At 53.2% G+C, this 14926-nt stretch overlaps 1 protein-coding gene across 4 annotated transcripts in view; it reads right to left on the reverse strand.

Moving 5' to 3' along the window:
* Window positions 1-13341, reverse strand: part of IGDCC3 (immunoglobulin superfamily DCC subclass member 3) — a 42451-nt gene extending 29110 nt beyond the window's left edge. For all 4 annotated transcript variants that reach the window (XM_086710969.1, XM_086710968.1, XM_086710967.1 and 1 more), the window contains exons 1-2: window positions 13221-13341; window positions 10230-10535 (exon numbers count right to left, since the gene is read on the reverse strand). In XM_086710969.1, the coding sequence (XP_086567095.1) occupies window positions 10230-10535; window positions 13221-13326 (412 nt within the window). In that variant the 5' untranslated portion in view covers window positions 13327-13341. The remainder of the gene's footprint in view (window positions 1-10229; window positions 10536-13220) is intronic.
* Between the last annotated feature and the right edge of the window lie 1585 nt (window positions 13342-14926).

Consider the following 14926-nt stretch of genomic DNA (forward strand, 5'->3'; position numbering starts at 1 on the left):
TCCAGCAGCCACTGGGGGTGGGGGGCATGGAGCCCCACCTGGCCCACCTGGAAGTGGCTCCCACTTTGGCCAGGGTTCAAAGCTGTTCTCTGCTCCCAACACTCCTTGCCTCCACCCTGTATGTGCCCTAGTACACAGCTCTATTTCTGAGGCATTAATTCTGATTATGTTCTCAAGGGACTCTGGTCCCCTCTAAGGATCCTCAGGCCATTGAACTTTGGGTCAGGGAGACCTGGGTTTAAATCCCAGCTTCCTTACTTACTGTGTGCCCTTGAGCAAGTTAATTAACCATTCTGGCCTTCTGTTTACTCATCTGTAAAATAGGACTAGTAATACCTATCAATGCAAATGTTGTGGGAATTAAGTAAGTTAATACATAAAGGACTCAGGACAGCACAGCCCCCAAATTACTAGCAATACTTCTACTAGTTAGTTCACCACAAGTGCCAGCACATAGGTAGCCCTCAAATCACTCAGCTCAGCGCCCAATGTGCTTTGGAAACCTGGAGGCCCCTGAAATACACCATGGATGTCAGGAGCCCACACCCAAGGTTTGCTGGTTAACGCTCACATCCAGAACTACAACTGCAGATAAAGCCTGGGGCAGGGCAGGATGCAAGAAAAACAGAAATATACATATATGGGTACCAGTTTCCCCTTGGGGAGGAGGATAGAAAAAGATCCCTCCCTTCCCCAACTAGAGAGGCACCTGGGAAGGCGAGAGGTATGACACACCCAAGAGGTCCTCTAACCTGCCCAGGCTGGAGGACGAGCCATGTCCTTGGGCAGGTTACTTCCTTGGGGACTCAGTTTTCAAGTCTGTAAAATGACAAGGTTGGACTAGATGAGCTCCAGAGTTTGTCTCACTGCTCTGGATGCCTGTGATCCCACTGGAGGCTGGGAAGCCCGCCAAGGTCCTAGCCAGGCTGGGAATTTAAGGGTTCTTTTGCTGTAGCCTGCAACTCAGTGAAAGAGCTAGGACTTGGTTCTCTCTCACGGTGGTCTGCCCCTCCTCTCCATTTAGGTGGTCTGGTCTCCCTCCGCCCACCCTAGGGCCCTGGAGCCTCTTGCTAGTCCCCCCTCACATTCCAATGGCCTTGGGGCAGCAGCCAGACCAGAAAGTCCAGTTCCTGCCCATTATCACTGCTCGCATCTGCACTGCAACCCAACACCAGCATTCCAGAGAGCAGCCTAGGGCTGCCCCCACCACCCACCGTGGTCAGTGTCCGGGCTCGGAGACAGGCCCCAAGCAGGGGCCAGTGTTCTCAGATTCCTCCCAGGGAAGGTCTGCCCCCAGGGGGGCTCTGGCTTGCTGGGGAGGCCATGGACCCCTTTCCTTTGGGGTCATCTTCGAACCTCATCCTCTCAGCCTCTCCTCTTCCTATCTTTGTTCTGTCCCCAGGCCTGCTTTCACCTAACAGAGGGATCTCTCTCCCAGCACAGCAAGGGATGGTGGACACAGGAATTGCCACAATTGGAGAAAGAGGCAGGAAGAAGGACAGAACAATAGAGAGAGGAGTTGGAGAAAGGACAGGGCAGAAGAAGCAAGGGCTGAGGGGTGATAAAGCAAGGGCTGAGGCGTGGCCTCACAAGAAGGCAGAGGCGGAGGGCAGTTTGTGGAAGAGTGTCAAAGGGCACTGAACCAAGATCCAGAGATGAGATAGACAAAAGTGGGTGGGAGAAGCTGGGATGTGAGCCCTTTGCATCCAATTTCCCTCCCTGGGCCTGAATCAGGTGGCTGTCTGGCTGCTATTAAGCCTACACTCTCCAACTCCCTCCATCTCCCTGGGGCCTGGGGTCTGGCCAACCACCTTTGCTCAACCCCTGCCTTCCCACCTTCACTGGTCCCGATATCACGTATCCAGGCACCCCTCCTCAGGAAGCCACTGGGGCTGCTCCCATCTGTTTTCTGTCCTTCCCTTATATCTGAGGGCCATCACAAAGAGTGAGCATTTCTTGGAGCAGGCTGGACAAAGCTGGGGGCCAGGGGAACAAGCCCAGAAATCAAAGAGCAGTGCTTTGTGGGGGTAAGGAGCAGCACAGGCCAGCAGGCTCTATCGCAGCCAGATTGCTGGCACCTACCTAATGAATAAAAAAGAACACGGTGTAGGCTCCCAAGGTGCTATAGCTGTGACCGCACGCCCATAAGGTAAGCCCTCACCCTTCTCTCACTTCAGTCAGCTGGGTAAGTATCAGTCTTCACAGGACCTACAAATTGGCTACCACTACCTCCTGCCCTGCACCTGTCCTGTCCTGTCCTGTCCACTCTCGCCTTCCAGTCTGGCCACAATGTCCAAGGGAAGTGGGATTCCCACAGCAAAGCCCTTAGAGAAGAGATAGACCCCAATCTTGGGCCCCATGCACATCCTTCAGGCACGCACCTGTATGCTCAGGTACCCACACAGCTCCAGGTGGACACACACACACACACACACACACACACACACACACTACTGATGTCTACATTCCTTATTGCAACAAGGCTATGGCCAGAGAATCTTAGGGTGCCATAGGTTATTTACACAAGGCAGACACTTTTGGAATCACTTGGTCCTGTTTAAACAAAGACAACAGTGAGCTCTTTGGTTTTCCATCCTGGGTGCCCTTCTGTTCCATTCTAATTTTTTGAAGGCTGTGTAGAACAGCCTTCAAGCTGCTATGAAAAGTCTCTCTCTCTCTCTCTGTCTCTTACATGGACACACACACACACACACACACACACACACACACCCGCAGGGACTCTAGAGAGGAGAGGGAAAGGCAATACAAGAAAGCCAGGAGTGAAAAAGTCCTTTCTCCCTGGGGGTGGGGAGGGGACAGGGGGTTAAGGGGGGCTGGGGGCCTGTTTCATTTGCAGGCTGCAAATGCCTCTCCTATTCACCGGCCTGCATTCCCAGCCAAGGCGCCCGGCCACGGACAATGCCGGGAACAGGAACAGAGGAGATTTGCACATTGTGTTCAAGGGGCCAGCTGGCTGCCTGCGACAGTGGAGCCAAGGTGTGGGAACCAGAAGCATTCGACTTCCACATTCAAGTCCTGCGGGTGGGGGTGAGCGGGGCCCTCCCCCCTCAGCTGGGGCCAGTGTGGCTAGGGACAGGGGCCTCATCCTGCCAGGGAATAAAGTCCAAGGCAGGAGACCCCGAGACCCAGGCATGAAGGGTACCGAGCAGTATGGTCTCTGCTTCATGCCCCATCTGGCAAGGAAGAGTCTCAGCTCCTCCGGAGATAAACATGCAGCAGCAACCACCCCATGATCGTGCCCTGAGTGTGTTATATTCCCCTGCCGATCCGCCCTGTTCACAAGCTTCTGTTCCTTTGAGCTATGCTATCAATTACAAAGCCAGAAGAGACAGAGAGAGAGGGAGAAAGCAAAAGAGAAGCGGCAAGAGAAACAAGAGAGACAGAGCTTTCCACCCGGAGAGCCACATGTCCATTTAGTTTTTACCAAGCTCCACAGGCAGGGGACGTGAGAAATACAAAAGAGAAGCCCTTTAGGAGCTTAAAATCTAGTCGAGGAGACAGATGGAATACCCAGCCCCAAAACAGTTACTTAACAATGTAAGCAGCCATCACTGAAAGGGAGGTTGGGCCTGAATGCCACAGACCGCAAATACTGTGTTGCCACCGCCCCCCCCCCCCCGCCCCGCCCCACCGCCGCCTTAGGAGGGGGAAGAAGAAATTACTGTAAGCTAAGTGGTCTTTGGGGAGGGGTTGGGTAAGGGACAAACAGGGGCAAGAATGGACCGGGAAAAGGCCCAGCAGAGGCAAGCGTGTCCCAAGGACCGGCTGCATGGCAAGGAAGCCTTAACACCTTAGAGCTGAGATGAACCTGAGTCCAACCACTCAACTCTACAATGAGAAAAACAAACCCCAGAGAGGGTGAGTGATTGCCCAGAGCCACGTAGGACTCCTGGTGTCCGGGCAAGGGCCTTCCCATCACACCTCACGGCTTCTTAGGAGTGTCAGAGGAGTCAGTGTGGAGGACTGACGGGCATGTAAAAGGGCCTGACTTTTGGCCATTTGCAACGACCTCTGGCATGGTTATGGGCAAGCTGCCTGGCATTGTACCAGAGCAGGCCTAGTCATTGTCATTCATCTGCTCATCACACCAGTGACATTTCAGCAACACCTGGTCCTGCTCTACCAGGTGGACAGATGTGTGTGTTTGAGAGGCAGTGGGGAGGCTTCCTCAGGGCTACCTCAGCTGAGCTGCCCTTCAAGGAGGAGAAAAAGCTTGGGTTCCATACCTCAGGTCCGAGCATACAACCTCCAGGTGACACAGGCCTCTGAGGTTACCAGCCACTGTGCCAGAAACTACTTCCCTCCACAGCCACTGCCCTCCCCAGAAACACTCCAGGGTCCCCTCCCCTAAATACACTGAGCCCCACCTCTCCGCATAAGCTGTACTCCCCAGTAGCTCCAGCCCATAGTTCTCCCACACCCTGCCCCCACAACCTGGCTCCACAGATCTAGACTCTGACCCTTCCCCAGATGCACACAACCGTGGATCTTGCTGCTGAAAGAGGGTTCCAGAGTGGCTGGTTAAACCACTTTCCCTCAGCCTGGTTGAGAATGAATCGGACTTTAGAAGTAGGTACCTGTGGGCCTGAAAAGTAAGTGCCTCCCTGAGATGGAGGCAGCAGGAACCTAGACTTGGACTTTCTCTCTCTTGCCGCCCCCCACAGCCTCTTTCTAGGAGTCTGGGCTAAACCAGGGGCCTTCCTGGAATCACCACAACTAGAGGAGCTTAGAACTTCGCATTTCTTCTTCTCATTTAATATTTTTATTTTTAGTAACTTAAACCATTTTTAAATGTACAGTACAATAGTGTGTGTGTGTGTGTGTGTGTGTGTGTGTGTGTGTGTGTGTGGCCGGGGGGGTGGGGTGGGGGGACAGACAATCCACAGTGGGCTCTATGTCGACAGCAGACGGTCTGGTGCCAGGATCAAGCTCATGAACCTCAAGATCATGACCCGAGTGGAAGTCAGACGCTTAACTGACTGAGCCACCCAGGCACCCCAGAACTTCTCATTTCTCAGAATCATGTTAACATTTAAGGAACATTTTCTAGGTGCCCTGCACTGTGCTAAGTTCTTTACCCATTCTAACATGGGTAATCCTCACAACATTCCTTCTTGGTAAGCACTATTTCCCCCATTTTAAAGACCGTGAGAGGGGGGTGCCCGGGTGGCTCAGTAGGTTAAGCATCTGACTCTCGATTTTGGCTCAGGTCATGATCTCACAGTTCGTGGGATTGAGCCCCATGTCAGGCTCTGTGCTGACAGCACGGAGCCCGCTTTGGATTCTCTCTTTCCTTCTCTCTGCCCCTGCTGCTTCCATCCACCCTAAAAAAATAAATATTAAAAAAAAATAAAGACTCTGAGAAGTTAAGGGGGCACCTGGCCGGCTTAATTGGTAGAGCATGATACTCTTGATCTCTGGGTCATGATTTCGAGCCCCATGTTGGGTGTAGAGATTTCTAAAAAATAAATATATAAACTTAAAAAAAAAAGTGGAGAGAAGGCTGGGTGGCTCAGTCAGTTAAGCATCCGACTTTGGCTCAGGTCATGATCTCATGGTTCATGGGTTCAAGCCCCGCGTTCATGCTCTATCTCTCTCTGTTTCAAAAATAAATAAACGTTAAAAAAAAAAAAATTAAAAAAAAAGAAAGTGGAGAGAAGGCTGGGTGGCTCAGTCAGTTAAGCATCTGACTTTGGCTCAGGTCATGATCTCATGGTTCATGGGTTCAAGCCCCACGTCGGGCTCTGTGCTGACAGCTCAGAGCCTGGAGCCTGCTTCAGATTCTGTGTCTCCCTCTCTCTCTGCCCCTCCCCTTCTTGCACTCTGTCTCTCAAAAATGAATAAAACCATTAAAAAAAATAAAATAAAAAGTGGGGTGTAAACAACTTGTGTTGGAATTTAAAAAGATAAAAAGTATATATTATATCTATAAAATAAAGACTCCCAGAGGTTAAGTGACTTGCCCAAGTCCGTCCAGTTGGGGTATATTTGCTTCCACGGCCCACCCTCACAACCACCGATGGGCCCACCCAGGCGGAACAGCCCCAGGCTGGGAGGGAGGCCATCCTGGCTCTTTGAGAACCTGGCCACCATGGAGATAGGCTAGGCCACACCCTAAATTAGCGGTCACTTACCTAGCACTAACAGTACTACTTGATGATTACTTTCTAGGTGTTAGGCCCTGTGCCAGAGGTTTATATCCATCACCTCATTTGATCCTCCAGTAGCCCTGATAGGCTGATGAGATTGTGACCATTTTGTCAGATGAGGGCACAAAGGCTCAAGAGGGTCAGTAATTCATCAGTGAGTGGCAGAGCTGGGGTTCAAAGTCTGGCCCTGCACCTGTGTTCTCCCAACTGTTGTGCCACCCACATACCCGCCCCCTCCCCCGCAGTGATCATGACCTGGGGGTGGGCTCTGCTCTAGCACCTTGGACTGGCGGCGTCAGTCGGCTTCATCTGGGCTCTTGCTAGAAATGCAGAACCCCAGGCCTCGGCTTAGACCTACTGACTCAAAATATGAATTTTACCAAGTTCCTTGGGTACTTCATGGGCAGAGTAAGATTTGAGAAGTCCTGGTCTAGATCATATAGATCTTTGCTCCAATTCTCCAAGGGGCCTGAGACCAGGAAGTGAAGGCAGGGACTGAGAATATCAGTGGGGGGTGGGTGCTCCAATCATCTCCCCTCCTTGTATCTAGCCCATTTATCTCTCTCTCTCTTTTTTAAAAATACTTTATTTTTAAAATATCTCTATACCCAACGTGCGGCTCGAACTCACACCCCCAAGATCAAGAGCATACTCCATGGGACTGAGCCGCCTGGACTCCCCATAGCCCATCCCTCTTTGGGGGTCATCCAGGGGCACAGACCTCAACAGGTGTGAGCCAATGCACATATTCCCACTGGGTCAGGTGATGCACATGCCTTCCCCAAAGCCCTCCAGAGGGATGGCAGAGGGTCTCACAGGCCAACCCAGCTTCAGCCCGCACTCTGAGGCCCACACTCTGAGGTTTGGGAGAATCCCCAGGCCTTCCCAGGAAGGAGTTAAAACAGAACAAGTTGCACTCTGGCTCCAATAATTCCACTCCCTGGTAGATTTCCCTGGAGTACTTCCTAACTGAATCCCAGTGAGGGAGAAAGCTGGGGGCTGGGAGCAGAGTCAGGCAGTTTGCTTTTGTTGGCGATGTCTGTAAATCACCTTTAAATGAAGAATACAGTATTGGCTCCCATTACTGAGTGCCTCCTATGTGCCAGGTAAATAGTGGGGTGTGTTTAGTCCTTACAATCATCCCACAGAGTAGGATTAAATGCACATTTCACAGGTGAGTAAACTGAGCCCCAGAGAGGTTAACTTGTCCAGGGTCTGTCTTATTAACAAATGTCTTAATTTGCAGCCTCCAGACTGTAAGCACATGGAACTGCAAGGCAGAGAACCCAGACATGCTGGACTCATGAATACTCTCAGGACCCTGAGCCACTCCATCCTAAAAAGGAGGTATTTGGACCTGAAGCACTCAAGGGATCAGCCTGCCGTGTAGTCCACCCTGGTCAGGCCATCTTTGAATGACAGCATCTGAGACCACTGGGATGGAAGAGGGGGCGTTCCTAGCTGTCGCCTTTGGCCCAAAGGTCAGATGCCCCCCAGGGCTGCCCCCACAGACCTGGACCCCTATCTGCCCTGCCAGGCTAATCCGCTGGGGCTGGGCGGACTGTGTCTGTGAGCCGTGCTTAGCATGGCCCCTCCCCATCAGCCCCCAGGGAGCAGGCAGGAGAAGCAGGGGGCTCCAGAGGGCTCCTCACACCTTTCAGCAAGGCACCCTCCCATGTCACACAACATCTGCAGTGCCTGCAGGCACATGGGCAGGGAGTTATTACCAAAGGAGAAAACTCAGGCAGCTAATCAGCTTTAGAGGTTTCTAGGGACATCAGCTTGTGAAGTGAGAAAAGGAGATCCAGCCACCCGGTTGCTTGGTATCCAAGCATTCCCCCACGGGGTCACAAGCCTTGCGGGGAGGGGGGGCGGAGAGGGAGGCCGCATCAGACTGCCAGAGCCTGGAGGCAACCCCCCAGCTGTCCCCAGGACCCCAAAGGATTAACTAGGCTGACCTCACCCACCGGCCCTTCCCCCAGCTAGAGCCACAGCTCAGTTCCTGATACTGTGGGAGTTTAAGGAAACCAAACATCTTGAAGGTATTACCATTTATAGAAAAGCACATTTACAATTAGCTATATATAAACACCTGGGATTTATCTCCCAGAATTCTAGGCCAGCGATGCAGGGGCCAGTGTTGACACAAGCCAGGGAGAGTGTGGGGGTCATCACCTTGAGAAATCTCCTTTCTCTCATGGGCAAATCTTCCCGGGGGCCCCACCCCTGTGTCCACGTCCACGCTTCTCTTCCTCACACCCAGCCATCTGCTCAGGGGATGCACCAGCCTTCCCTACACCGCCGAGGGCTGGGGTTGCGGGGTCACTGAGCCAGAAGTGATTCCGTCTCAAGGTCCAGAGAGCTCCATATGGGGGCCTGGATCAGCCTTCTTTAGAACAAAGGGGCATCTTAAACTCAATGAGAGGGCTCCTGCCTCAGAACGATTCATCACTCACCAGTCATTCCCAGCAACTGTGCACATGCCCTCAGAGCCAGGGAGAAACTCGGCAGCCATCAACCAGGGAAGAGGCAACATGCCACAGGAGTCAGGGGGAGGGGGGAGGGTTCAGGCAGCCTAGACTGCAGTCCGGCTCCTCGGCCTACTGCAGTGTCATGGAATCCCTCTAAGTCTCAGTGCTGTCACCTGTAAAAGGGGGGCAAAAACTGCCTATCTCCCTGGGCCACGATGATGACTGAATGAGATCATTTATGTAAAAACACTTAGGCAGGGAGCCCAGCACACAGCAAGTGCTTGCTAAGTGTTAACTAGAATTATTACCAGCACCTTTAAGGTGTTGCCTCTTTAATCAGCCTCTTTAGTGGACAACCCCTCCCCTAGATGTATGAAGTTATGGGGCAGAGAACACTCACCACTTCTAAAACTTTTGCCCTCTCTCAAGAGCAGCAGTTCTCAGCCAGGACCGCCCTGCCCCCACCCCCCCAGCCTGCCACCGACCAGATCCATAGGTAAGTCTGGGTTACACACCCACGAGTGTGCACAAAGAACAACAGAATTTTTGCAGGACGGGGCAGCAGAGCACAGCCATCACTTCATCACAACTGGTGGTCCGTCAGTGCAAGCCGAGCACAATTCTAGAACAGAAACACCTTGCCTGGCCTTTTCCCTCCATCCAAAACACATCAGATAGCAAGTCGCCACAATGTGCACTTTGAATCTTTTAAAATTCTATTGTCAGTTATACCTCAATAAAGCTGAAATTGAAAAAAAAAAAACCAAGTACATTAGCATGAAGGTGAATGGGAGTGACGTCATCATTGTGGTGACCCTGAAATTATTCTGCCATATTTTTTTTTGCAAAACAAATTGTGGACAAGCTTCAGAATATCACTACTGTATAGTGAGTCTTATCCTACCCAAAAGATTTGAAAGTCAGCACATAATTAAAAATGGCATGTAGCTAAATCACCCTTCAAAATTCTCTTAAATCACTCATAAAGTATGACTATTGTTTCTTTTTTCTTTTTTTTAAATCTTTTTTTTAGTGTTTACTTACTTTTGAGAGAGAGAGAGAGAGACAGAGTGCAAGCTGGGAAGAAGCAGAGAGAGAGGGAGACACAGAATCTGAAGCAGGCTCCAGGCTCCGAGGTGTCAGCACAGAGCCCCACGTGGGGCTCGAACTTACTAACTGTGAGATCATGACCTGAGCCAAAGTCGGACAGACGCTTGAAGTGACTGAGCCACCCAGGCGCCCCAACTATTGTTTCTTTAAACACGAGAATCCTACTCAATGACCTGGGTGCTCACAGTATACGGGAAGCTAAGGCACACCGGCCCAACAATTGGCTAAGGCTCACCCTCTTTCTCTCCCTCTCCCAGCAACAGTGTTTGGCTACATTCTTGTCAAATTACATTCCAATCAATTAAAAGAATATGTGATATAATTCTACCACCACGAATGATTACTATGTACCTTTTAACTGACCCACGCTAAGAAATCCGTCCTCCACAAGGCTGACAGTACTGCTCCCCTGCCCCCATCCCCTAGGCTGGCCCTGGATACCCAGTCTGGGAAAGAACAGTAAAGGGTGTCCACTTACTTGCAGCCTGGATTCGAGCCTTCCGGCTGACCACCAGCCCAAAGCGGTTCTGAGCCACACACTCATAGTCACCCTCGTCTGAAGGGCTGCCTCCCCGATCCAGCCGGAAGTGATGGATCATCAGGGACCCATTGGCCAGCAAGGTGGAGTGGGTACTCTCCAGCAGCTCCACCCCATTCTTCCTCCAGGTGATTCGCACTGGAGGAGTCCCCTCCACCCTGCAGCCCAGCACTATAGGCTGCCCAGGGACTGCAACATCATCGCTTGGTTCCACAGCAAATGCCAGTTCAGCAGAGTGGCCAAGACCTGTATCGGGCCGGGAAGATGAGAGGAAAAGGAGAGGTCAGTGTCGAATGAACAGGCAGGGAGAACTCCATACACAGGTGTTCCAAGTTCCCTGGATCTGCACACCCACCCCACCTTTCTGTAACGCTAATAGAAATCCCTATTATATACAGAACTTACTTTATGCAGTACAAAGTGCCGTCTCATGCAGTATTTTACTCAGCAGACCATCTCAGAGAGAGAGAGAGAGATTATTCGTACCATTCCCTCTTTGACAGATAAGGAACTGATGTCCAGAGATATTAAGCAACTTGTCCAGGGTGTCACAATTAACAGTTACAAATCTGAGATCCAAAAGTAAGACTGATTGCAACACAACTGCTGCCTCTTTTGCAGTCACTTTGGCTAAACGCTGAAGCCTCACAGACTTGCAGGGTGTGACCTTAGGTAAAGTGTTCAACCTGTCCTAGCTTCCCATTCCTCATCTGTTTAAGTCAGGAACATAGGGGCCCCTGGGTTGCTCAATCAGTTAAGCGGCCAACTCTTGATTTCAGCTCAGGTCTGATCTCAGTGGGTTCCTGAGATCAAGCCCCGCATCGGGCTCTGCGCTGACAGTGTGGAGCCTGCTTGGGATTTTCTCTGTCCCTCCCCACCCCCCAAATAAATAAATAAATAAATAAACACTTAAGAAAAAATAAATCAGGAACACAATGTGGCTTGTATCATAGAGTTGTTGAACAAGATGAACAGATTCAAAGTCACTATGAAGTTCTGGGAGCCTGGGTGGCTCAGGTGATTAAATTTCCAACTCTTGGTTTTGGCTCTGGTCATGATCTCATAGTTTGTGAGTTCAAGCCCCACGTTGAGTTCTGTGCCAACAGTTTGGAGTCTGCTTGGGATTCAGTCTCTTCCTCTCTCTGTGCCCCTGCCTGGCTTTCTCTCTCTCTCTCTCTTAAAATAAATAAACATTTAGGATAAAAAAAAAAAAAGAGAGAAAAGGTAGATGTTCTAAGCAAAGGTATAGTGAGACAGTAATAAATCATTGCTTATTTTTGCTGGCAAAACCATCTGAGGCCTGGTCTGATGCCTGGCAGGGAGCAGGATGTGTGGGTGCGGTACCAGGTACAGGCTAGGTTATGGCCCAGCCTGCTGCCTCTCCCCCAGGATGCTCTGAGTTTGGGTTGTTCTGGCTGTTTTGCCTTTGTCATAAGGAGAATTGAGGGGATACCAAGCGTCAACTCAGACTTCCCAAAATTCAGGAACAGGGAGGTTTCTAGAACCTTTACTCTCAGCGACCTCACCACTCCTGTAGAAGAAAACACAGCTGGAAGAAGAGAAGGGGAAGAAGGTGATCCGGGAATCAGGAGGATCCCGACAGGAAGGACAAACGCTCCAATCCCAGGCGTGACGCCAAGTCCCCAACTTCTCCAGCGAGCCACTTACCAGACCAGTTACAACTTCACTCCGGGAGGAATGAACCCACCTGGTCTGAAAGGGCAGCCACAGAGCCCTCGTCACATTTCCAGGGAACTAGCGATCCTGGAGCTGGCCCCTCCCCAACAGACCAGCGCCCTCCCTGGTTGGGGGAGATGGAAAGTGGGTGGGGAGAAAGGAGGAGGGGGGCTAGGGTTACGGACGATTCCCCCAAACACAGGGATATGTAATATTTTAAGACATTTGAGGGTTTACACCCCTTCGACCCCCTACCCACCCTCCCCCTGTCCTGCGTTTCAGCCGCCTCAGCCCCCAACCCAACCCCGGTATAGCTGTTGAGGGATAAAGTTTCTTCTCGTAGATGCGGACGGGATATCTTTCTTCTCCGGAGCTGAGAGAAGAGAGAATACCGCCCGGACGAGTGTCCGCTGAGTGTGTGGGGTGGGAAGGGAAGGGACTAGACTTGCACTCCTCTCCCGTGAGATGGGCCCACACAGCTACAGAGGGAAAGGGTGGCGATGACGGAGCTCCGAGCAGTAACGCGGGCAGACCCCCGAGCCTCGGGACAGGGGCGCTCCGCCTGTGCACCCTCCGGGGAAGGGCGGGCACGTGGGTGTCCCCGCCGCTCGTTCCCTCTCAGTCAGCTCCCCTTCCCCTTCCTCGGCTCGCGGGGTCTGTCTTGGGTCTCCCCCTCCCCTGGCGAGGCCCTCCGGGACTCTGCTTCGTCCCCTTGCTTGGTCTTCCCTGAGCACTCCCGGTGCCAGTCCCAGCTCTAAATCCAGGACAGGCCCCCTCGGACCCGCCTCCACCCCCCCCCCCCCCCGCCCGATCTGCTGCGTTCGGTCTCAGCAGCCTCGGGTTACTCTGGTCCACCCGGCTCGCTCACTCCGACGGACTCAGCCCTGCGGTGCCCCGTGGTTCGTTTCCCCCTCTCCCCAACTCAGCCCGCTCGCCTAGCTCCTGCTTTGCCGCGCTCCTCGCATATTGGTCCGGGCTCGCGTCCTGCCGGAGTCCTGGAGCCGCAGCGCACTGAACCGCAGTCTCTCTTCCAGGGCCGGGTCCTCAACAACCCCCTGCCTGCCCTGCCACCGGCTTCAGTGCCCTCTCCCCCGGCTCCGCCCTGTCCCGCTCGGCTTCCCTTCTCCGGCAAGACCCTCCGGCCCTGAGTCCGCCGGCAGGTCCGCGCAGCTCTTCCCAGGTCCGCCCCTAGCGCCCACCTACTCCCTACTCGCCCTTCCCGGGGCTCGGTCCGCGGCCGCCCGGGGCGCTCACCGTCGCTCGGCGCGGGCAGCAGCAGCGGCAGCAGCAGCGGCAGTAGGAGCCGGAGCCGGCGCGGCGCGGGCGGGCTGCGCGGGGGCGCGGCGCGCGGAGCAGCCATGGGGCTCTCGGTCCGCTCGGCTCGGCGACGCGCGGCTCCGGGGCCTCTGGCGGCTCACAACGTCCCGCGGGGCCGGCGCCGGGGCCGGGGCCGGGGCTCCGGCCGGGGCCGAGCCCGGGCGGCGGCGGGCTGGGGCCACATGCCTGCCTAGGAGCGCCGGGGGCGCAGGGGGAGCGACGCTTGCGCCATCTTGCACCCACCCCGGTGATCTGTCAGCCTTGCCCGGGGTGCGCGCTCCGCACTCGCACCGCCCGCGCCCGCCCCGCCCTCCTCCCTCTGCCCGCCGCCCCCCTTCCCTCCCCTCCCGGTCCCCTCCCCCAGCCCCTCTCCCCGGAGGCCCGGTCTGGGGAACAAAAGAGCCGGCGAGCGCTTTAAGCGGCCGGACATTCCCGGCTGAGCGGCGGACGCGCCCCCTGCGCTTTGAACTGTGGCTCGAGCGGCAGGCGCCGTCCCGGGCTGCTGCCCGGTACCCCCTGCCCGCGGGCCAGCCCCGGACTTGGGGAACTGGGGAAGTGGAGACCCAGCAGACTGTCAAGTGGGTCCGGGCTGCGGAGAAGCACTCAAAGCCATGAGATTTGCTCTGACCCCGCTCTTTCTGCTTCGCCCTCCTCCACCGTGTCCAAGTGTGTATTTTCGAGATAATTCCCTAAAAGCTGCACAAACTTGTCAAAGGTTCGGTTTTCCATGGTTTCTGGTCCTGCCACCCAAAGGCTAGGACGTTTAGCTGCAAGACTGGTCTCTCTAGACTGCAGAGTTCTGGCGCTTGGGTGGACCGGAGGTAGAAGGGGTTAGGAAGCAGCTTCTCCCAGAGCCCTGGGGTAGCAGACCCAACAGGACAATGAGAACGCTGAAGTAACCTGGGTTCCGACCCTAGTTCTGCTTGCTGTCTAGCCCAGCCAACCCAGGCAGTCACTCTCTGAGCTCATCTGAAAGATATAGATAATCCTCTCTCTCTCTCTCCTGCTCACCCCTAGGGATTTTTTAAAAACACAGGTCCTAACAAATGACCTGGCAAACTGAAAGTTAAAATTCTCAATAACATTTCTGTCACAAAGAAGATTCTAGGTGTTTCATGTCAGAGAACATATGAGGCAACCAGTAAGAATTTTACAGAAGCTATATAGGCATGTATCACCTCTTATGAGACACATACCCATGCTAGCCCTCAGCGACCTTTTCTTTTGGCCACTCATTAGTAAATGATCTTCTGTTGAGTCCAGCATGATGAGCTGGTCCATCTACTAAGTTCTAGGAGAAGAAGATTTAAAGAGGGTAGTCTTTGCCTCACTCAGCTATTTGTTCCTCTGGCATTGGGCTGGGATGGCAGAATAACTATGTCTCTCTTTTAATACCAGCTGTGGAATCTTGCAATCAGGAGTGTTAACCATACATGAACTTTGGTGCAAATGAATAAAGAAGTGCAGGCCTCCAGAGATCAGATAAATTTACTAATGACGGGGTTTGTGCAGCCCAGGGACTCCTTACTCTGCAGTGGAAATTGGAAGATGAGTCTGAGAGGCACGGCTTGAGGCATGAGTGAGCAATGAGGGGTAATGGAGAAATTCAAGGTCAGGGGGCACACCAAAGAAATTTAGGATCA

This window comes from Puma concolor, chromosome B3, assembly GCF_028749965.1.
Source record: "Puma concolor isolate L17-30 chromosome B3, mPumCon1.1.hap2, whole genome shotgun sequence".
Lineage (NCBI taxonomy): Eukaryota > Metazoa > Chordata > Mammalia > Carnivora > Felidae > Puma > Puma concolor.